The sequence below is a fragment of the Bombina bombina genome, chromosome 2, assembly GCF_027579735.1.
Source record: "Bombina bombina isolate aBomBom1 chromosome 2, aBomBom1.pri, whole genome shotgun sequence".
NCBI classification, from domain to species: domain Eukaryota; kingdom Metazoa; phylum Chordata; class Amphibia; order Anura; family Bombinatoridae; genus Bombina; species Bombina bombina.
The window spans coordinates 359,058,376-359,082,428 of NC_069500.1; the positions used below are offsets into that span (position 1 = coordinate 359,058,376).

At 42.8% G+C, this 24,053-nt stretch overlaps 1 protein-coding gene across 5 annotated transcripts in view; it reads right to left on the reverse strand.

Annotated features, from left to right (window-relative positions):
- CLIP1 (CAP-Gly domain containing linker protein 1) overlaps positions 1-24,053 on the reverse strand; it is an 868,764-nt gene that overhangs the window by 259,894 nt on the left and 584,817 nt on the right. For all 5 annotated transcript variants that reach the window (XM_053701760.1, XM_053701761.1, XM_053701758.1 and 2 more), the window contains one exon: positions 11,588-11,671. In XM_053701760.1, coding sequence (XP_053557735.1) covers positions 11,588-11,671 — 84 coding nt within the window. The remainder of the gene's footprint in view (positions 1-11,587; positions 11,672-24,053) is intronic.

Below are 24,053 nucleotides of genomic sequence, written 5' to 3' on the forward strand. Positions count from 1 at the left end.
ATCAAGAGGACCAGATTCCTCTATTTCTAATGCAATTAAGACTTCTTTAAGTAAAGAACGAATAAATTCCATTTTAAATAAATATGAAGATTTATCAGTGTCAATCTCTGAAACAGAATCCTCTGAACCAGACAAATCATCATCAGAAACAGAATCAGAATGATGATGTTCATTTAAAAATTCATCTGGAAAATGAGAAGTTTTAAAAGACCTTTTACGTTTACTGGAAGGAGGAATAACAGACATAGCCTTCCTAATAGATTTAGAAACAAAATCTCTTATATTAACAGGAACACCCTGAGTATTAGATGTTGATGGAACAGCAACAGGTAATGGAACATTACTAAAGGAAATATTATCTGCATTAGCAAGTTTATCATGACATTCATCACAAACAACAGCCGGAGGGACAGTTACAACAAGTTTACAGCAAATACACTTAACTTTGGTAGATCCAGCATCAGGCAGCGATTTTCCAGAAGTAGCTTCTGATTCAGGGTCAATCTGAGACATCTTGCAATATGTAATAGAAAAAACATAATTTATGTAAGAACTTACCTGATAAATTCATTTCTTTCATATTAGCAAGAGTCCATGAGCTAGTGACGTATGGGATATACATTCCTACCAGGAGGGGCAAAGTTTCCCAAACCTCAAAATGCCTATAAATACACCCCTCACCACACCCACAAATCAGTTTAACGAATAGCCAAGAAGTGGGGTGATAAGAAAAAAAGTGCGAAAGCATAAAAAATAAGGAATTGGAATAATTGTGCTTTATACAAAAAAAATCATAACCACCACAAAAAAAGGGTGGGCCTCATGGACTCTTGCTAATATGAAAGAAATTAATTTATCAGGTAAGTTCTTACATAAATTATGTTTTCTTTCATGTAATTAGCAAGAGTCCATGAGCTAGTGACGTATGGGATAATGAATACCCAAGATGTGGATCTTCCACGCAAGAGTCACTAGAGAGGGAGGGATAAAATAAAGACAGCAAATTCCGCTGAAAAATAATCCACACCCAAAACAAAGTTTAAATCTTATAATGAAAAAAACTGAAAATATAAGCAGAAGAATCAAACTGAAACAGCTGCCTGAAGTACTTTTCTACCAAAGACTGCGTCTGAGGAAGAAAACACATAAAAATGGTAGAATTTAGTAAAAGTATGCAAAGAAGACCAAGTTGCTGCTTTGCAAATCTGATCAACCGAAGCTTCATTCCTAAATGCCCAGGAAGTAGAGACTGACCTAGTTGAATGAGCTGTAAAACCCTTTGAGGCGGAGTTCTACCCGAATCAACATAAGACTTTAACCACGATGCCAAAGAAATGGCAGAAGCCTTCTGACCTTTCCTAGAACCAGAAAAGATAACAAATAGACTAGAAGTCTTTCGGAAATCTTCAGTAGCTTCAACATAATATTTCAAAGCTCTAACTACATCCAAAGAATGCAACGATCTTTCCTTAGAGTTCTTAGGATTAGGACACAATGAAGGAACTACAATTTCTCTAATAATGTTGTTAGAATTCACAACCTTAGGTAAAAATTTAAATGAAGTTCGCAAAACCGCCTTATCCTGATGAAAAATCAGAAAAGGAGACTCAAAAGAAAGAGCAGATAATTCAGAAACTCTTCTAGCAAAAGAGATGGCCAAAAGAAACAAAACTTTCCAAGAAAGTAATTTAATATCCAGTGAATGCATAGGTTCAAACGGAGGAGCTTGAAGAGCCCCTAGAACCAAATTCAAACTCCAAGGAGGAGAAATTGACTTAATAACAGGTTTTATACGAACCAAAGCTTGTACAAAACAATGAATATCAGGAAGACTAGCAATCTTTCTGTTAAAAAAGAACAGAAAGAGCAGAGATTTGTCCTTTCAAGGAACTTGCAGACAAACCTTTATCCAAACCATCCTGAAGAAATTGTAAAATTCTAGGAATTCTAAAAGAATGCCAAGAAAAATGATGAGAAGAACACCAAGAAATGTAAGTCTTCCAGACTCGATAATATATCATCCTAGATACAGATTTACGAGCCTGTAACATAGTATTAAATACGGAGTCAGAGAAACCTCTATGACTGAGAATCAAGCGTTCAATCTCCATACCTTCAAATTTAAGGATTTGAGATCCTGATGGAAAAAAGGACCTTGCGATAGAAGGTCTGGTCTTAACGGAAGAGTCCACGGTTGGCAAGTAGCCATCCGGACAAGATCCGCATACCAAAACCTGTGAGGCCATGCTGGAGCCACCAGCAGAATAAACGAACGCTCCTTTAGAAACTTGGAAATCAGTCTTGGAAGAAGAACTAGAGGCGGAAAGATATAAGCAGGATGATACTTCCAAGGAAGTGACAATGCATCCACTGCTTCCGCCTGAGGATCCCTGGATCTGGACAGATACCTGGGAAGCTTCTTGTTTAGATGAGAAGCCATCAGATCTATTTCTGGAAGTCCCCATATTTGAACAATCTGAAGAAATACCTCTGGGTGAAGAGACAATTCGCCCGGATGTAGCGTTTGGCGACTGAGATAATCCGCTTCCCAATTGTCTATACCTGGGATATGAACCGCAGAAATTAGACAGGAGCTGGATTCCGCCCATACAAGTATTCAAGATACTTCTTTCATAGCCAGAGGACTGTGAGTCCCTCCTTGATGATTGACATATGCCACGGTTGTGACATTGTCCGTCTGGAAACAAATGAACGACTCTCTCTTTAGAAGAGGCCATGACTGAAGAGCTCTGAAAATTGCACGGAGTTCCAAAATGTTGATTGGTAATCTCGCCTCCTGAGATTCCCAAACCCCTTGTGCTGTCAGAAACCCCCATACAGCTCCCCAACCTGTCAGACTTGCATCTGTTGAGATCACAGTCCAGGTTGGAAGAACAAAAGAAGCCCCCTGAACTAAACGATGGTGGTCTGTCCACCACGTCAGAGAGTGTCGAACAATCGGTTTTAAAGACATTAATTGAGATATCTTTGTATAATCCCTGCACCACTGGTTCAGCATACAGAGCTGAAGAGGACGCATGTGAAAACGAGCAAAGGGGATCGCGTCCAATGCATAATAAGACCTAGAATTTCCATGCATAAGGCTACCGAAGGGAATGATTGAGACTGAAGGTTTCGATAAGCTGAAACCAATTTCAGACGTCTGTTGTCCGTCAGAGACAGAGTCATGGACACTGAATCTATCTGGAAACCTAAAAAGGTTACCCTTGTCTGAGGAATCAACAAACTTTTTGGTAAATTGATCCTCCAACCATGTTCTTGAAGAAACAACAATCATAAAAGACTGGAAAGGTTCTTTCTATTGAAAATGAGCAAAGGGAATTGAATCCAATGCTGTGGCCATAAGACCTAAAACTTCTATGCATATATAGCAACTGAAGGAAATAATAGAGACTAAAGGTACTGACAGACGGAACCCAATAAAATTGTCCCTTGTCTGATTGAGACAAAGACAGTGGCACAAACTATCTGGAAACCTAAAAAAGGTGACCCTTGTGTGAGGAATCAAGAGCTTTTGAAAAAAAGATCGTCTAACTATGTCCTGAAGAGCAAAGTGAATCATATGAGATTCCGCATCCTCAGAAAATAATCTGAATGAAAACAGAAAAATGAAAATATGCATTTATTGTATCTAATGAAAACAAATAATGCTATAACTGACTATAAAAAGGCAGAATAGTTTGAATAAAACTCCAAAACCCAGTTCCTAAAAAAGGAACTGGAAGAAATACCCCAGAAGATTCCAGGTCTGAGCAGCGCTTGAACCCCATGAGTGCCCAGCCATGCTTCAATAGTACCCAAAATATATGGGACAGAAACACACTTAAAGAAAGTGTTAGCCTTACTGGAATAAAATCAAAGAAATTTGGACCAAATAGAACCAAATAAATTTCAAAGAAGTCTTAACCTGCCCCTTACCAGCCAAGCTGGAATACGGCACGTACATCGCAATATTAGGGAGCTGATTTCGAACTGAAAAAATTTCCAATTATAAACATGTTACTTGGGAAAGAACTCAGGAATTCGTTCCTTAATAAGAACAACCAAACTAGTATAAGCTTAAAGTTTTAGTCTTAGAACTCAATCTTGAAGCCCAGAGTAACAGTTAAGAATTGAATCTAATTATAAAACAAATAATTGATTATCTTAGAACAAAAGAAATATGGATTTTTTTTTTAAAAATCACAAAATTCTTCTAGCTAAAATAGCTAAAGACATAGATTAACCCTCATTTGCGAAAATATTCAATAAAATGAAGACACAAATGAAAATATTAGCATGATAGTCCAGTTTAAAGGACCAGTCAATACAGTGGACTTGCATAATCAATAAATGCAAAACAACAAGACAAATGCAACAGCACCTAGTCTAGTAAATGTTGTCCCTTAACAATGCTAAAATGAAGCAATTGCAATATCCAAATAAATCACAGGACCAAGAAAAGTACCTGAAACTAAATAATTTTCCATAAATAAGATACAACTATCTAAAGGAAAATAAATACTATTTTGCTGTAGAAACAATAGCATAATTAGTAGGAGTAGAGATAGCCAAAATAAATTGGAGAACCCTCCAAAATGAATTTAACTGCTGGCAAAGAATATAGTTTAAAACCTTTGAATAAGGAATAAAAGAAAATTCTCAGCCTATTCCATTCCCTAGTATGGGGAATTGGAAAGAAAACCTCTGAAAATACAGAAGAATAAATAGGCAGAAATAGTGTCAGCTAGTCTTAAAGAACTAGTTACCTTAATATCCAAAATAATCAACACCTTTTCAACAAAGAACAAATGTACTTTAATAATAAAAAAATAAAAAAAAGTAGATTTGTTAGTGTCAATATCTGATGAAGAAAATTCTGAAAGAGAAAAAACATCATCAGAGAAGGATAAATCAGTATGTTGTTGGTCATTTGAAACTTCAATAATTAAAAAAGAAGTGAAAAAGACCTAAAAATCTTATTAGAAGGCACAAAGTCAGACAAAGCCTTTAAAATAGAATCAGAAAAATATTTCTTATACATAAGATGTAAGCATGGCATAAATACTAATGGATTCTTGCATGTAAAAGTATATCATAATAACTTATTACAAACCATAGCTAAAGATAAACATTTATAACATTTAAAATAAATGAACTTAGCTTTGGTAGAACTGAAACTCAGTTAAGCGTTTTTCCAGAAGTGGCTTCTGATTCAGGGTCAATCTGAGACATCTTGCAATATGTAATAGAAAAAACAACATATAAAGCAAAATTGATCAAATTCCTTAAATGACAGTTTCAGGAATGGGAAAAAAATGCCAATGAACAAGCTTCTAGCAACCAGAAGCAATAAACAATGAGACTTAAATATTGTGGAGACAACAATGACGCTCGAATGACGCCACATCCGGTAACGCCGACATTTTTTGGTGCAAAAACGTCAAAAAAATGATGCAACTTCCGGCGACACGTATGACGCCGGAAATGACAAGAAAATGTTTGCGCCAAGAAAGTCCGCGCCAAGAATGACGCAATAAAATGAAGCATTTTCAGCCCCCGCGAGCCTAACAGCCCACAGGAAAAAAGTCAAATTTTAAGGTAAGAAAAAATTGATTTATTCATATGCATTATCCCAAATATGAAACTGACTGTCTGAAATAAGGAACGTTGAACATCCTGAATCAAGGCAAATAAATGTTTAAACACATATATTTAGAACTTTATATAAAAGTGCCCAACCATAGCTTAGAGTGTCACAGAAAATAAGACTTACTTACCCCAGGACACTCATCTACATGTAGTAGAAAGCCAAACCAGTACTGAAACGAGAATCAGTAGAGGTAATGGTATATATAAGAGTATATCGTCGATCTGAAAAGGGAGGTAAGAGATGAATCTCTACGACCGATAACAGAGAACCTATGAAATAGACCCCGTAGAAGGAGATCATTGAATTCAAATAGGCAATACTCTCTTCACATCCCTCTGACATTCACTGCACACTGAGAGGAAAACCGGGCTCCAGCCTGCTGCGAAGCGCATATCAACGTAGAATCTAGCACAAACTTACTTCACCACCTCCATGGGAGGCAAAGTTTGTAAAACTGATTTGTGGGTGTGGTGAGGGGTGTATTTATAGGCATTTTGAGGTTTGGGAAACTTTGCCCCTCCTGGTAGGAATGTATATCCCATACATCACTAGCTCATGGACTCTTGCTAATTACATGAAAGAAAACAACATATAAACCAAAATTTATCAAATTCCTTAAATGACAGTTTCAGGAATGGGAAAAAATGCCAATGAACAAGCTTCTAGCAACCAGAAGCAAATAAATAACTAGACTTAAATAATGTGGAGACAATAATGACGCCCATATTTTTTAGCGCCAAAAAAGACGCCCACATTATTTGGCGCTTAAATGCTTTTGGCGCCAAAAATGACGCCACATCCGGTGACGCCGACATTTTTGGCGCAAAAACGTCAAAAACATGACGCAACTTCCGGCGACAAGAATGACGCCGGAAATGACAAAGAAAATTTTTGCGCCAAAAAAGTCAGCGCCAAGAATGACGCAATAAAATGAAGCATTTTCAGCCCCCGCGAGCCTAACAGCCCACAGGAAAAAAAGTCAAATTTTAAGGTAAGAAAAATTTATTTATTCATATGCATTATCCCAAATAATGAAACTGACTGTCTGAAATAAGGAATATTGAACATCCTGAATCAAGGCAAATAAATGTTTAAACACATATATTTAGAACTTTATATAAAAGTGCCCAACCATAGCTTAGAGTGTCACAAAAAATAAGACTTACTTACCCCAGGACACTCATCTACATATAGTAGAAAGCCAAACCAGTACTGAAACGAGAATCAGTAGAGGTAATGGTATATATAAGAGTATATTGTCGATCTGAAAAGAGAGGTAAGAGATGAATCTCTACGACCGATAACAGAGAACCTATGAAATAGATCCCGTAGAAGGAGATCATTGAATTCAAATAGGCAATACTCTCTTCACATCCCTCTGACATTCACTGCACACTGAGAGGAAAACCGGGCTCCAGCCTCCTGGTAGGAATGTATATCCCATACGTAACTAGCTCATGGACTCTTGCTAATTACATGAAAGAAATATTCTCACAGTAAGTCTTACTCTGAATCCTATTCGGTACCCCTGAGAGACAATGCTCTGAATCCATTGATTTTGAAGCCAGAAAGAGAGAGAGGTAGCAGAAGCTTTTTGACCTCTCCTCTGTCCAGAATAAACGACAAACAGGGAAGAAGTTTGGCGAAAATCTTTAGTTGCCTGTAAATAAAATTTCAGGGCACGGACTACGTCCAGATTGTGCAGTAGTCGCTCCTTCTTTGAAGAAGGGTTAGGGCACAATGATGGAACAACAATCTCTTGATTGATATTCCTGTTAGTGACTACCTTAGGTAAGAACCCAGGTTTAGTACGCAGAACTACCTTGTCTGAATGAAAAATCAGATAAGGAGAATCACAATGTAAGGCCGATAACTCAGAGACTCTTCGAGCCGAGGAAATAGCCATTAAAAACAGAACTTTCCAAGATAACAGCTTGATATCAATGGAATGAAGGGGTTCAAACGGAACACCCTGCAAAACGTTAAGAACTAAGTTTAAGCTCCACGGCGGAGCAACAGTCTTAAACACAGGTTTAATCCTGGCCAAAGCCTGACAAAAAGCCTGAACGTCTGGAACTTCTGACAGACGTTTGTGCAAAAGGATGGACAGAGCTGAGATCTGTCCCTTTAAAGAACTAGCAGATAAACCCTTTTCTAAACCTTCTTGTAGAAAAGACAATATCCTAGGAATCCTAACCTTACTCCATGAGTAACTCTTGGATTCGCACCAATGTAAATATTTACGCCATATTTTATGGTAAATTTTCCTGGTAACAGGTTTCCTCGCCTGTATTAAGGTATCAATTACTGACTCCGAAAATCCACGCTTTGATAAAATCAAGCGTTCAATCTCCATGCAGTCAGCCTCAGAGAAATTAGATTTGGATCTTTGAAAGGACCCTGAATCAGAAGGTCCTGTCTCAGAGGCAGAGACCATGGTGGACAGGATGACATGTCCACTAGATCTGCATACCAGGTCCTGCGTGGCCACGCAGGCGCTATTAGAATCACCGATGCTCTCTCCTGTTTGATCCTGGCAATCAATCGAGGAAGCATCGGGAAGGCTGGAAACACATAAGCCATGTTGAAGGCCCAAGGTGCTGTCAGAGCATCTATCAGAACCGCTCCCGACTCCCTGGACCTGGATCCGTAACAAGGAAGTTTGGCGTTCTGGCGAGACGCCATGAGATCCAGATATGGTTTGCCCCAACGCCGAAGTATTTGGGCAAAGACCTCCGGATGAAGTTCCCACTCCCCCGGATGAAAAGTCTGGCGACTTAGAAAATCCGCCTCCCAGTTCTCCACGCCTGGGATGTGGATCGCTGATAGGTGGCAAGAGTGAGACTCTGCCCAGTGAATTATCTTTGAGACTTCCATCATCGCTAGGGAACTCCTTGTCCCTCCCTGATGGTTGATGTAAGCCACAGTCGTGATGTTGTCCGACTGAAACCTGATGAACCTCAGAGTTGCTAACTGAGGCCAAGCCAGAAGGGCATTGAAAACTGCTCTTAATTCCAGAATATTTATGGGAAGGAGACTCTCCTCCTGAGTCCATGATCCCTGAGTCTTCAGGGAATTCCAGACAGCGCCCCAACCTAGCAGGCTGGCGTCTGTTGTTACAATCGTCCAATCTGGCCTGCTGAAGGGCATCCCCTTGGACAGATGTGATCCAGAATCAGCATAGGGGACAAATCTGAGTAATCCCCATTCCACTGACTTAGCATGCACAATTGCAGTGGTCTGAGATGCAGGCGTGCAAAGGGTACTATGTCCATTGCCGCTACCATTAAGCCGATTACCTCCATGCATTCAGTAACAAATTCTTTAAAATTCATAGGTATATCATGTACATTAGAAGTTGAAGGAACTGCAACCGGCAATGTACTATTACTGATGGACACACTATCTGCATGTAAAAGTTTATCATGACAACTAATACAAATGACATCAGGAGATATAATCTCCACAATTTTACAACAAAGGCACTTAGCTTTGGTAGAACCGATGTCAGGCAGCAAAGTTCCAACAGATACTTCTGAGGCAGGATCAGATTGAGACGTGTTGCAAAATGTAAAAGAAAAAACAACATATAAAGCAAAATTATCAATTTCCTTATATGACAGTTTCAGGACTGGGAAAAAAAGGAAATAGCATAGCCCTCTGACATTGAAAAAGGCAAGAGGCAAAAGCAATGGGGCAATAAATAATGAATAAAGTTGGCGCCAAGTATGACACACAACGCAACTGAAATTTTTTTTTGCGCCAACAATGTCTGGAAATGACACACTCGCGTCACTAACGACGCAATCCTGTGGGAAACCTCTGCTTCAATTACGACGACGGAAATGACGAACTTGCGTCAACGGACGTGCCATTCGTGCCAAAAAAATTCTTGTGCCAAGAATGACGCAATAAAGTGTAGCATTTGCCGCGCCCGCAATTTGAAACAAAGTAGTCAATTGAAAAAAAGACTAAACCCCAGTTAAGAAAAATATTTCTTAATATTAACTTTCCCCAAATATGAAACTGACAATCTGCAAAAGGAAATACATGAACCCGACTCATGGCAAATATAAGTACAATACATATATTTAGAACTTTATATAAATGCATAAAGTGCCAAACCATAGCTGCGGTGTGTTAAGAAATAAAAACATACTTACCAAAAGACACCCATCCACATATAGCAGATAGCCAAACCAGTACTGAAACAGCTATCAGTAGAGATAATGGTTATATGAGATTATATCGTCGATCTGAAATGGGAGGTAGGAGATGAATCTCGACGACCGATAACAGAGAACCTATGAAAAAGACCCCCGTTAGGAAAATCATTGCATTCAATAGGTGATACTCTCCACGTCCCTCTGACATTCGCTGTACTCTGAGAGGAATCAGGCTTCAAAATGCTGAGAAGCGCATGTCAACGTAGAAATCTTAGAACAAACTTACTTCACCACCTCCATAGGAGGCAAAGTTTGTAAAACTGAATTGTGGGTGTGGTGAGGGGTGTATTTATAGGCATTTTGAGGTTTAGGAAACTTTGCCCCTCCTGGTAGCATTGTATATCACATACGTCATTAGCTCATGGACTCTTGCCAATTACATGAAAGAAAAATACATAATAATCACCTAAAACCCTCATCTCTGCTGAGGTCTTACCCCTTCCAGAAGTTGCTATCCCACTAGCACAGAAAACCGGACACTACTGGAGCAAAGATCACCTCCATGTTACTGGAACAGCCCAAATCCACTTGAAAAACAACTGCAGGCAGAGGAAACTGCAACCTCCCCACTCGCCGCGGCAAACTTCAGATCTGAACAGAGAATCCAAAAAAAACAGAAGTGCGGAGGAGCGACCACATGACCGCAATAGGAAAAAGAATTCTGCCAAACAAAAACAGCACAAAAGCCGACAGCCACAGCAAAAAGTGATTGGGCCAAATAAGCTGATTGCCCCCAAACTAGTTTAAAGCAAACACCTGTGAAACACTTCATACACTCCATCTCTTAGCCCCAATAAAATATGATGCCTCCTTCACATATAAACAGTGCCCCTAAAACAGTATTCAAATGCTTTTCACAAGGATTTAACCCCTATAGTGCCTGTACCTTCTAACCTAGAAGGGAAAGCACTTACCTGTGAATCCTGCTCTGTGAGGCAGGAGCTGTTTTCTGAGGTGTGGCAGCTTCTCCACTTCTACCATGGACCTATAGAAAGGAAAGAACAGAGTAACCAACCATGGCTTTCTATAATAGGGGTAGCAATAATGTTAGAAGTTAAGCAAAGACTACCTCGCCATCTTCTAACTGCAAATACCCACCATTTCTCTTACTAAAGAGATTGACATGGACACAGCTAGACCCAAATCATTGCATGCAGGCAAAAGTACCCATAAAAGGATTAAAAAATCTTCAGACACCATCTTCGCCATCCTCCCGTGATCAAGGCAAAGAGAATGACTGGGGTTCATGGGTAAGGGAAGTGATACTTTTACAGCTCTGCTGGGGTGCTTTTTGCCTCCTCCTGCTGGTCAGGAGTGAATATCCCACTATTAATTAGAATGTTTTGTGAACTCTCCATGCCATAGGAAAGAAATGGGCCTTAAGTCTGAGAACCCCTCTAACTGAAAAATAACAGGCACATCTTTATTCTTTATCTTCCTCCAGCGGAGGCCAAGACAAAACTAGTTTCAAGTGAGATGAGAGGAATTTCTAGAGTTCTTTGGGTTAGGGAATCTTTGCCTCCTTCTATTGGCAGGGAAGAGTAATTCCAAGGAGTAATGGATCGTAGACTCTCACCACCTGTGTGAAAGAAAATAAGCCCCAAGACAGCCACGTTGGTCTATGTGAAAACCTGTGAATGGGTGTTGGGTTCATGTCTTTGTTTCTAATGTTAGTGGAAAAAAATGTACATGTAACAATTATGCTCACCAAGCAACTGGGGCTGTAAATCTTCAAATCGTTTAACAATTTCATCAAATTCCTTGTCTTTAAGTAGCAGCTTCTCTGTAGTTTCTGTTTAAAAGAATAAAAAAACACACAAATAAATTGCTTACTAAGCATAAAAAAGTTTAAAGCACAAACTTTGATGTACATGGTAGGTAAAACTGTGTGTTATTTTCCTCCCAAAATGAAAACAAAAATTATCTTGAAAATATAGAAGAGGCTGACGCCACAATATCTGTACACAATTGTGTCAAATTTGAAATATTTTAGTGTCAGCTAGTCAAAACAAGATAAACATCTAAGAAGTATAGATAATGTGTGACAAACTGGTCTTGAAAGTCACAACACATGAATGGCTGCATGACCAGCAGTTTTCACTGCATTATTTCCAAGATAGACATAAATATGCAAATCATTGACATAGCAAACTAGAAGTATATATACAACACAACTATCTTGCTGAGAATTTCCTATTACTTCTGTTGGTGACATCTGTGTTATCAAACTGTTTGCCTCTTAATCACTTTTAAAAGATTAAAGCCTTTACCCAAAAAAAAAATTCTTTGTAAGCATAAAATTCTCAAAAGACTATAAAATTTAAAAAACAAAATTTAAGCTTACCTGAATTTATTTCCGGACATGGAGACTCCACAACGTCAATTACTAGTGGGATATTCAACTCCTGGCCAGCAAGAGGAGGCAAAGAGCACCCCCACAAAGCTGTTAAGTGTAACTGCCTTACCCATAACCCCCAGTCATTCAGCCGAAGGAAATGGAAAAAGGAAGGGGTTGTGGACTCTCCATGTCTGGAAATAAATAAATTTATCAGGTAAGAAGTTTGCCTAAAATCCTTAGTAGCTTGTAAGTAAAATTTTAGCGCCCGCACAACATCCAAGTTATGCAAAAGACATTCCTTTTGAGAAGGAGGATTAGAACAAAAAGGAGGAATGTTTTGATCCGATACTACCTTAGGGAGAAACCCCAATTTAGAACGAAGGACCGCCTTATCAGCATGAAAAATAAGGTAGGGAAAATCACACTGCAGAGCCAAAAATTCAGACACTCTGTGCGCAGAAGAAATGGCAACAAGAAACAAAACTTTCCAGGATAAAAGTTTTATATCAACAACATGCATAGGCTCAAACGGAACCTGTTGCAAAACGTTAAGAACTAAATTAAGGCACCACGGAGAAGCAACAGGTTTAAACACAGGCCTGATTCTAACCAGAGCCTGTACAAAGGCTTGAACATCTGGTAAGTCTGCCAGATGTTTGTGCAAAAAGATAGATAACGCAGAAATCTGAACCTTTAGAGTATTGACCGATAAACCCTTATCCAATCCATCCTGAAGAAAAGACAAAATCTGGGGAATCCTCCCCTGGCGCCAAAGAGAACCCCTTAGATTCACACAAAGAAAGATATTTACGCCATATCTTATGGTAAATCTTGCGAGTAACCGGTTTTTGAGCCTGAATCATAATTTCAATAACCGCATCAGAAAAACCACGTTTAGACAGAACTAGGCGTTCAATCTCCAAGCAGTTAGCTTCAGAGAATCTAGATTTTGATGAAGGAAAGCACCCTGAAGTAGAACTCTTTTCTTTGAGGTAACCTCTAAGGAGGTAGAGATGACATCCTCACTAATTCCGCAAACCAGATCCTGCGAGGCCATGCAGGAGCTATAAGAATCACTGATGCTCTCTCCTGATTGATACGAGCAATGACTCGTGGATGGAGAGCAAACTGAGGAAACAGATAAGCCAGAGAAAATCTCCAAGGAACCACTAGAACATCTACTGGAACGGCCTGAGGACCCGTTGACGCCATCACATACAACTCTGGAACTTGAGGGTTATCTGAGAAAATACTTCCGGATGGAGAGCCCACTCCCGGGATGCAGCGGTCATAGATGGAACCGAGCAAAAGGAATAATGTCCATGGATGCCACAATCAGACCAATCACCTTCATGCATTGGGCTACAGATGGACGAAAGGCAGACTGTAGAGAAAGGCAGGAAGCAAGAATCTTGTATTTTATGACCTCCATCAGAAAAATATTTAAGGACAGGGAACCTATTATAGTCCCTAGGAAACGCACTTTGGTAGATGGAACAAGAGCACTTTCTCCAAATTCACCTTCCACCCATGGGGACAACAGCATCTCTGTATGAGATTGGGCTAGTTGAAAAGATGACGCCTGAACCAAGATGCCGTCTAGATAAGGCGCTACAGCAATTCCCTGGGATCTGATCACAGCCAATAGTGCCCCTAGAACCTTTGTGAATATTCTGGGAGCCGTGGCCAGACCGAAAAATTGGAAGTGCTTGTCCAGAAAGGCAAACCTCAGATACTAATGGTGTTCCCTGTGAATGGGAAGGTGAAGGTATGCATCCTTCAGGTCTATGGTCGTCATAAACTGCCCTTCCTGTACCAAAAGAAGAATGGAACAAATGGAATGGAACAAGGACGGAACCCTGAGGAATTTGTTGAGACACTTGAGGTCTAGAATGGGCTGAAAAGTTCCCTCCTTTTTGGGAACCACAAATAGATTTGAATAGAATCCTAGACCCTGTCTTTTACACAGTTTAAGAAGGCTTCCTTCTTTATTTAGTTTGAGGATAGTCTTGACAAGAGAAATCTGCCCCTGGGAGGGCAAGACTTGAAACCCATTATATAATCCTGTGATACTATGTCCACCGCCAAGGTTCTGGGACATCTCGTATCCAGGCTTGAAAGCCTGCTCCCCTCTGGAATCAGGGCGGAGCCTTCAATCTGATTTAGAAGGTTTTTTGTTTTGTTTTCCCTTATTCCAGGGCGGGATGGATTTTCAAAAAGATCTGGGTTGATCATGTTTGGAAGAGGAGGACTTTGGTCCCTTTAAGTTACAAAAGGAAAGTTCTGACGACCTCTAGGTCTATTCTTCTTGTCCTGAAGAAGGAAAGATCCCATTAAACCTGTATTCTCTGAAATGATCTCTGCCAGACTAAGTCCAAAACAAAGTCTTTCACTTATAAGGTAAAGCCAAAAGCTTGGCCTTAGAAGAGACATCAGCTGACCAAGATTTTAACCACAGAGCCCTGCGGGCTAGTACCTTGAAGCTAGATATCTTAGCTCCCAGACACATTATCTGCATATTGGCATCACAGATAAATGTATTGGCCAATTTGAGAGCTTTGATCCTATCTTGACAGAAAGACCAACTCAGGCCTTCAAGAAGATAACCAAGATCCGCTCACTAGGCTCATCTGAACATATGTCAGGGTAGAAAAAGACAGCAGCAGAAAACAGGAAATGGAGAGGAAAAAAGGATCCCAAGGACCGGCGGACGCAGAAACCGCTACACAGCGTGGACGAGCGTCACCACCGATCAGGATCGCGAAGGGAAAATCCCTTACCACTGTCAAGACCCACACCCAGTCCACAATAGACTGAGGATGCTTCACAAGCTAGGAAAAACTTCCGCAGCTGAAGAACGATCGAGAAAAAGACGACCATGCTAAAAGCGTGTGAGACGAAGCACAGCCGCTACCTGAAGGAACACAAAACATCACGCTCCTTCGCAACCTAGGCGGTGTAGACCAACACAACACCACTATAGGCTGCAGAGCAGCCGAAACTCATCCGAGAACCAATCCACTCGACAACCGAGGAATCCCTAAGGATCCCACTCCTCCAGAGGGAGCAAAGAAACGCTTTCTGACCCTTAAAAGTTTGCTAGCAACCAAGGTGCAAAAGTATCAGCGAAGTCAAACTGCAAACCCACCGCTCGCTAGGTAGTGAAGCTAACCATCAGGCTCTTACAGCTGAAAATAAGGACCCACCCTCACATAAAGGGAGGGAGAAAAAACAGCCAACGCATTGAAGAAAAAGCGACCAGAACCCAGGGATAATTCCCACAAACCGGAGAACACGGAATGCCAAAGGGCAAGCCCACAAGGCAACATAAATTTATATAAACCAGATGGAATCGAACCTCGATCTTAAAGGACCATAAGATGGCTAGATATAAGTCGAGCATCTAAGTTAACAGAATGGATTCACCAAAAAAAACCACTAAGGACCAACGTGACCCTTCTTTTTAGGGGAACCATAATACCCCATTATGAAAAGACCAAGAGGACGTGTCCCCGAAGGGCAGAGTGGTGGCAGACTACTACAGGCCATAGGAGAAAGTCAAGACAGACCATCCAGAGCCCAACAAAAAAGGAATAAGATCTATGAGAGACAGAGTCTCAAGCCTCCACAACACCAGCAGCAAAGCAACTAAACGTGCAACCACCATGTGCCGAGCAAAGGTCCACAAATACGGAGACAAAAAAAGGGAAAGAGCAAACAGTCTAGAGTCAAAACCTAGACCTAATGAGGAAAATAGGGCAAAAAAACCCTAAGAAAAGAAGGCCCAGAAGCCCGTCCACAGGTACCCAATCTGCCAACAATTCCAAACTCCCCAAGGAGAAAAATGGAACCCATCCTGACCCAACCCCTAACACCCAAGGGGATAATAGGGACTTAAGGAGAGATAGCCAGAACTTGGACTGACAGAACCCTAGACTCCCCTCCCCAACCGACGATGAGATCGGAGAAGAAGGGGTCAGATTCCACTAGTCAGGACCCGGGGGCCAAACGCCCCCGAAACACCAGTGGTAACAACGGAGAAAACAAGGTGAGCTGCAACCTCCAAGATCCCATCAGAGCATCAAAAGCTCCCAGAAGCAGAGGTAGGAGCAACTAGCTACCTCAGCAGGACCAGACCTATACTAGCCTCCCAACGGCACATAGGCTCTAGGAGAACCACCAAGGGCAGCCCAAAAAGGCCAGAACTGCACACAGCAGCAAGGACCGCACCCCTCAGGTCAGGGATGCGAAAGGACGCAGTGGGACTCCACCAGCCGATGTCTCTGGAGCAGACTGACATGGCCAGCCCAAGCGCTTCTTACATCCAGACCCGAAGGTCGCGAGGAAAAGTGTAGTTTATAAAAACAAACAACATAAGAGTGAACCAGTAGGTCCCGCCCGGACCAGCCAGGCGCAACATGCGTCACTAACATTTAACAGTGCACACACCAACTCCGGATGAAAACCCGGAAACGACTTCCTTGGAAGAACTAAATCCAAGAAATCCCAGAATTCACAAAGGAAAAGAATATAAAGTAAATAAATCTGACTCTGATAAAATAAACAAGGGCACCCGAAGGCATCCGCCCAGAAGGAACTATGTCTCCGCAGGACCTGCCAAACAGAGACCGGAACCCTAAGAAAAAAAGGCTGGGAAAGCTCATAATAGATCGACCGGATATAAGATTATCCCCATTAATCTATACCGAAGAACCATGCGAGAACTAAGAAGTCCCTGTACGATAAAGGAAAGGATCCCCCAATAGGTCAAAAAGACGTTTTAGTAGGACACGCAGCCGCACAATCCTATAACGAAAAGAACAACAAGGGGGAACAATCACCCCCGGGGGGAATATTATAGTGGCATTCACGATCTGAACACCCGGGATAGGCAGGCAGGCACATAACTGCAAGGAAATCTCAGGATCTTGCAGACGAATCAGAGCAAATAAAATATTAAAACGAAAATGTCCCGCCATCTACGGGGGAAACAATCAACTCTGCACGGAGGAGACATCAAAGTCGAAAAATATTTGTGAAAGCAAATGGAGTGTGCGATTGGGAAGGCACATCATGAGGAAAAGAGCTCCTGGAGGCCGATGGCTCAGCAAACCCAAGGTCCCCCGAGCCCGAGGGACCCGGCAAACCATGCAGGTACAAGAGACAAGAGTGGTAGACTTGCAACAAGGGAGCCAAACGACATTCCTTGTCCGAGGACGACTCATAATCTGATAAGACTATAGTTACGACATCAGAGTCCTCCATGGCTAGGACTGATTTAAACGCACAATATTGGAAAAAAACGACTGGCACCTGACACACAATGGCTGGGGCACTCACCACCTCCTATGGCCAGACCTCAGCAGAGCAGACTCTTTCCTCCGTCGCCACTCGGACAGGAATGCGGAAGGGGAAGAAACCCAGCACAAGTGTACAAACCCACGGTCAGCAGATGCCCCGCAAAATCCAAAAAGAGTGCCACCGAAAGGCGGCAAAACTAGGACTACATAAAAGGATAAAAAAGTCTAAACCAACAGGCATATACTCATAACCCAAAGGTTTTTAGTCCTAGGCCGTGCAATCACAAGCCCAGAAAAAAGCCACTATGCACCGCATAGAGTAACGCTTCATGTCTCAGCCTCAGAGTTCGTAAACACATAAGAAACATGATAAGAGACCCCTTCCCTGTTCACCAATCCACCCTAAGGAGGAAATATCCCTTGATTCCAAAATCTGTACTGAAGGTGCCTCAGCGAGGCCCATACTATACTGTAATAATAAATCACATTACAGACAATGTAATGAAATGAAACGATCTTGGGGGGGCGGAGCTAACCGCCATACTGGTCAGTCGCAAGAAGAAAAAGCTCTGTGGCTTTTGCAATTCAAACAGACTTTCCACTACAGATCTGGTTCTAAATACCTACTATCAGCACAGTCTTGATCCCTGAGCGATCTAGAGACCCTATCAGTAGTCAGACCTATCCCGTTAACCTGAATTCAGGGTTAAACGCTGTGGCCCTCCCGGCCTGACAACCCATCCATTGCCTTCACCGGAACCCCCCACACCAAACCGGCTAACTGCTTCCACACTCTGGAGGGTCGGGGCTCCGCTCCGGAGTGATTGCAAGCTCAGAGACAAACATCCAGCCTTCTACTAGTGGACACGAGACATCACCTTTCAAGTCAGCCAGAAAAGTCCGGTGACACTGTCGGAAGGTACTCCGGAGGTACCGAATCCAGCAGTGAAGCCTCTGGAGCCCAAGGACACCCAGGTTAGCCGCTGAAAAGCGGAGTACACTAGTGATTAGGCGGAATATAAATTTTGGCCGGGCTGTTTGTATGAGGCGCGTAACTCCGCCATCTTAAACATTCAGGAAAAGTCATATCGAGACCTGGTGCCCCTGCTCTCCTAAAAACACACAACTGCACATAAAAAAGCCCACACAAAGCCCCATTCTTAGGGATCAAGGCTAAATCTGAGTTTCTCTGTAATTACAAATTAATCTCTGCCTGGTTTGGAAGAGCTGTGCAAAAGTAGGCCCAGCATTGCAGACCTACAAGTTCCCCATACTCTTTTTAGTAGGCAGAAGACCTGGATCAATAAAACACCTTCCCTATAAAGGTGACGAAACCCTAATAATTTTTGGTCCGGGACCAAGGATCGTCAGTCAGCAAGCCCAGAGTTACCAACTACGAACTTAGCAGAAATACACTACTATATAGACAGACCTGGAAAATCATCCTATGGCACTTTTACAAGAAAATTAATCGTATGCTGTATTGTTTCTGGGCACGTTGAGTTCTTTAAAACAGTAAAGATTTCTCATAAACCTACCAACAACATATATCTGCTACCTAGGGGCTTAGTTGATTATAACCCATGAACATAGGGGGAGGTTCCCAGAAGTGATGTCCATCACCCCTCTCTAATGACACTTTAGGCTGGGTTCAATCAACATGACTGTGTAGGATACACCCGACACTGTGGATCCACATACAAGCTTCTGTTTTTGCATGTCAGGGTGCCAGGAATCAGACTGAGATGAGAAGTGCAAAAATAATCACACCTTTATTCATAGCAAAAAATAATAAAAAGTCCACAAGTCAAATAACAAGCCAGGAGTCAAAACCAGAGCTGGTAGTCAGACGAGCCGAGTCAGGAGCCAAAGCGAATAGTCAGACGAGCCGGAATCAGGAACAAGGAAAACAGCAGAGTCAGGAACAAGCCAGGGATCAGGAACCAGGAAGGACGTCAGGCAGCCAGGTAATACACAGGAACTCTCACAACGCAAACGCAAAGCATACTGAACAGAGGCCCTTTAAATAATAAGTGATGACTTAACAATTCTGAGACTGCATCCTGTCTCACATGGATGATGCACACCAATCTGGCCAAAAAAGGAAGTGTAGGAAATGAGCAGCATCCCCCACAATGCACCATAGTCAGGAAGAGAGGTGAGTAAAATGGCTGCCAGCAGCACATGGCAAACAACAGGGAAAAAACCCTGACAGTACCCTCCCCTCAACTACCCCTCCCCCGCGGGAGGACAAAAGGCTTATTGGGGAAACGGGCATGGAAGGCACAGAGAAGGGCGGGAGCATGAACATCAGAGGAGGGAACCCAAGAACGCTCCTCCGGACCGTAGCCCCTTCAGTGAACCAAATACTGTACACGACCACATGACATACGAGAGTCAATAATGCTGCTGACCTCATACTCCTCATGGTTGTCAACAAAGATAGGACGGGGACGAGGCAACACAGTAGTAAACCGATTACAAACCAATGGTTTCAAGAGGGAGACATGAAAAACATTGGAGATGCGCATAGGAGGAGGAAGGTCAAGAGCGTAGGCCACAGGATTAACCCGTCGGAGTATTAGAAAAGGACCAACATAACGGGGAGCCAATTTATTGGAAGGCACACAAAGGATCAAGTTGCGGGAGGACAGCCAAACTCTCTCACCAACCTGGTAAGAAGGTGCGGGCAGACGCCTACGATCAGCCTGGAACTTTTGGCGCTGCATAGAAAGATGAAGGCAATCCTGAATCTGCACCCACGTGGAACGGAGTTGCCGGAGATGCTCCTCCAAAGCCGGAATACCCTGAGACATGAATGAATCGGGCAACAAGGATGGTTGAAACCCATAATTCGCCATAAACGGGGATAACTTGGAGGAAGCATTAATAGCACTATTACGAGCAAACTCTGCCCAAGGTAACAGTTCAGACCAATTATTGTGGTGATCTGAGACGTAGCAACGGAGGAACTGTTCCAGAGCTTGATTAGACCGTTTCGCAGCCCCATTGGATTAAGGGTGATATGCAGAGGAGAAGGAAAGCTGGATCCCCACATGAGCACAAAATCTGGAGACAAACTGGCTACCCCGGTCCGACACTATCTCCTTGGGTAACCCATGTAAACGAAATCGAAGCAAGCTCCTGAGCGGTAGGCAGCTTCATCAAGGGAATGCAATGTGACATTTTAGAAAAACGGTCAACCACCATAAGGATAACAGTATTGAAACAGGGAGCTCGACAATGAAGTCCATGGAAAGATGTGTCCAAGGACACTCACCATAAGCAATAGGTTAAAGAAGACTCACAGGAAGACGTCGAGCAGTCTTATTCTGTGCACAAACTGAGCAGGAGGCAACATACGCAGCAATATCAGAACGAAGACCTGGCCACCAGAATTGTCGAGTGACAGACCAAATAATTTGGTTCTTGGCTGGGTGACCTGCAGCTTTAGGATAGTGGTTAGTGTGCAAAAGTTTAGTTAGAAGATTCTCAGGAACAAAACACTTACCACTAGGTTTCTCAGGAGGTGCATTGGTTTGTGCAGCCAGGTTCTCCTCCCCCAAGGGAGAAGTCAAATTAGTACATATGGTAGCGAAAATATGGTCAGGAGGTATAACAGGAGTAGGTAAAGACTCCTCCTTGGAAAGAGGCGAAAATTGTCGAGAGAGGGCATCAGCCCTAACATTCTTACTACCAGGCAGGTAGGAAACCACATAATTAAACCGAGACAAAAATAGAGCCCATCTGGCCTGTCGGGGCGACAAACGTTTTGCTTCAGATAGATAAGTTAAATTCTTGTGGTCAGTAAGAAAGAGCACTGGCACGCTAGTACCCTCGAGAAGATGCCTCTATTCCTTGAGTGCCAAAATTATGGCCAGTAATTCCCTGTCGCCAATTTCCTAATTGCACTCCGCTGGAAAAAAAAATTCTTAGAGAAGAAACCACACGGATGCAAGGAACCGTCAGGCGTAGGACGTTGAGACATGAGAGCACCTACTCCAGTCTCAGACACATCGACCACAAGAACGAAAGGCAGGACAGGGTTGGGATGAGCCAGAACTGGAGCGGCAGCAAAGGCAGTCCTTAAGACTATCAAAGGCCTTAATGGCAGTAGGTGACCAATGGAGTGGATCATTCTCTTTACGGGTCATGTCTGACCAAGGAAGAAAAGTTTTTAATAAATTTTCTATAGTAATTGGTGAACCCCAAAAAAACATTGAATAGACCGAAGACCAACTGGGCGAGGCCACTGCAGAACTGCAGATAACTTGTCAGGATCCATGGAGAACCCTGCAACGGAGATAACATAACCTAGGAAGGTTACTTGAGTCTGATGGAACTCACATTTCTCGAGTTTACAAAACAGGCCGTTCTCACGTAGTGTCTGAAGAACCTGTGTAACATCAGAACGATGAGCCTCAAGTGTGGGTGAGTGTATGAGGATGTCGTCTAAGTACACCAGAACACACTGTTGCAACATATCTCGTAGGACATCATTAATAAATTCCTGAAAAACAGCAGGAGCATTACAAAGGCCAAAGGGCATTACAAGATACTCATAATGCCCGCTCCTGGTGTTAAATGCTGTTTTCCATTCGTGACCCTCCTTAATCCTAACAAGATTGTACGCTCCTCTCAAATCAAGTTTAGTAAAGACCGTAGCTCCCTTGAGGCGGTCAAAGAGTTCCGTAATGAGCGGAATAGGGTAAGCATTCTTAATGGTAAGACGATTAAGACCCCTATAATCGCCACCCTTTTTCTTCACAAAGAAGAAGCCAGCCCCTGCAGTGCAGCAGGATTTGCAGATGATTCCCAGCGACAACATCGGCAACATACTCCTCCATAGCACAATTCTCTGCAACAGACAGAGGGTACACCCGGCCCTGAGGAGGAATGGCTCCGGGTTCCAGGTCTATGGCACAATCGTAAGACCGGTGAGGAGGCAACGTAACGGCACGCACCTTGTCAAACACACTGAGTACTCTCGGTACTCCTCTGGCAATTGAGATACCGAAGAAATGCACAAGACTTTAACTGGTTTCGAAGACAAGTGGAAATACATTGCGGGGACCACAACAAAATTTAGGACCTGCGCCAGTCAAGACTGGGATTGTGCTTTTGGAGCCAGGGATAACCCAGAACAACCGGAAAATGTGGAGAGTTTATCACCTGGAACTGGAGGGTTTCAAAATGGAGAGCCCCAACAGCCATGGACAACGGAGGAGTTTCGTGAGTAACGAGTGCGGGCTGAAGGGGCCTGCCATCAATGGCCTCAATAGCAAGTGGAACGGACCGAGGCAAAACAGGAATGGAGTGCTTTAATACAAAAGCACTGTCAATGAAATATAGCCCGCAGCACCGGAGTCAACAAGAGCCTGAGTGACTATGGATGAGTCCACCCAGGAAAGGACAACCGTGACAAAAGGTTTCTCCTTAAGCGGTTCTGGGGACGAGGATAAACCACCCAAGGTCTGCCCCCGACAGGACCTTAGGTGTGAGTGTTTCCCGGCCGTGTAGGACAAGACTTCAAAAGGTGGCCCTGTAACCCACAATAGAGGCAGAGCCTCTCCCTCCTCCTAAAGGCCCTCTCCGCCGCGGAGAGACGCGTGAATCCCAACTGCATTGGCTCAGCAATACCTGGTGACTCGGAACCAGGAGGCATGGGAGGAGAGGGAGGCATGGGTGGGAACGAACACGTAGGAGACAACGGAACAAGAGGCTTCCACAAGCGCTCCTTGAAAGAGGGCCTCTCTATGAGTCTGATGTCAATTAGGATAAAAAAAAGACACCAATGCCTCGAGATCTTCTGGTAAATCTCTGGCAGCTACTTCTTTAATCGCATCAGAGAGCCCATGAAAGAAGGGCTTCATTGTTCCAACCTACCTCTGCGGCAAGCGTACGGAACTCAATAGCATACTGAGCAACAGATCTTGTACCTTGCTGAATGGACATGAGTCATTCAGCAGCAGAGGAGGAGCAAGCCGGAACATCAAATACCCTTCGAAAGGAGGCCACAAATTCAGGGTAATTTGAAATCACAGGTTTATTAGTCTCCCACAAGGGATTAGCCCAGGCAAGAGCTGTGTCAGAGAGTAACGAGATGAGAAATCCCACCTTAGCTCTGTCAGAGGGAAACGCCTGAGGTAACATCTCAAAGTAAATGCCCACCTGATTCAAAAACCCTCTGCACTGAATAGGATAGCCTCCATATCGTTGAGGTAGAGGTGCAGAACCGAACATGCTCCTGGTAGGCATAGGTGCAGCAGCGGAAACAGGAGCAGCCATAACTTGCGTGACACTTTGGTCCAAACGTGCAGTGCGAGTCAGCAGGGTTTGCAGGGCTAGTGCAAATTGATCCAAGTGGTGATCCTGTTCATCCATCCTGGAAATGATGGCAGGTAAAGGTGGATTATTAGCACCATCAGGATTCATGGCCTTTGCGTAATGTCAGGGTGCCAGGAATCAGACTGAGACGAGAAGTGCAAAAATAATCACACCTTTATTCATAGCAAAAAATAATAAAAAGTCCAATA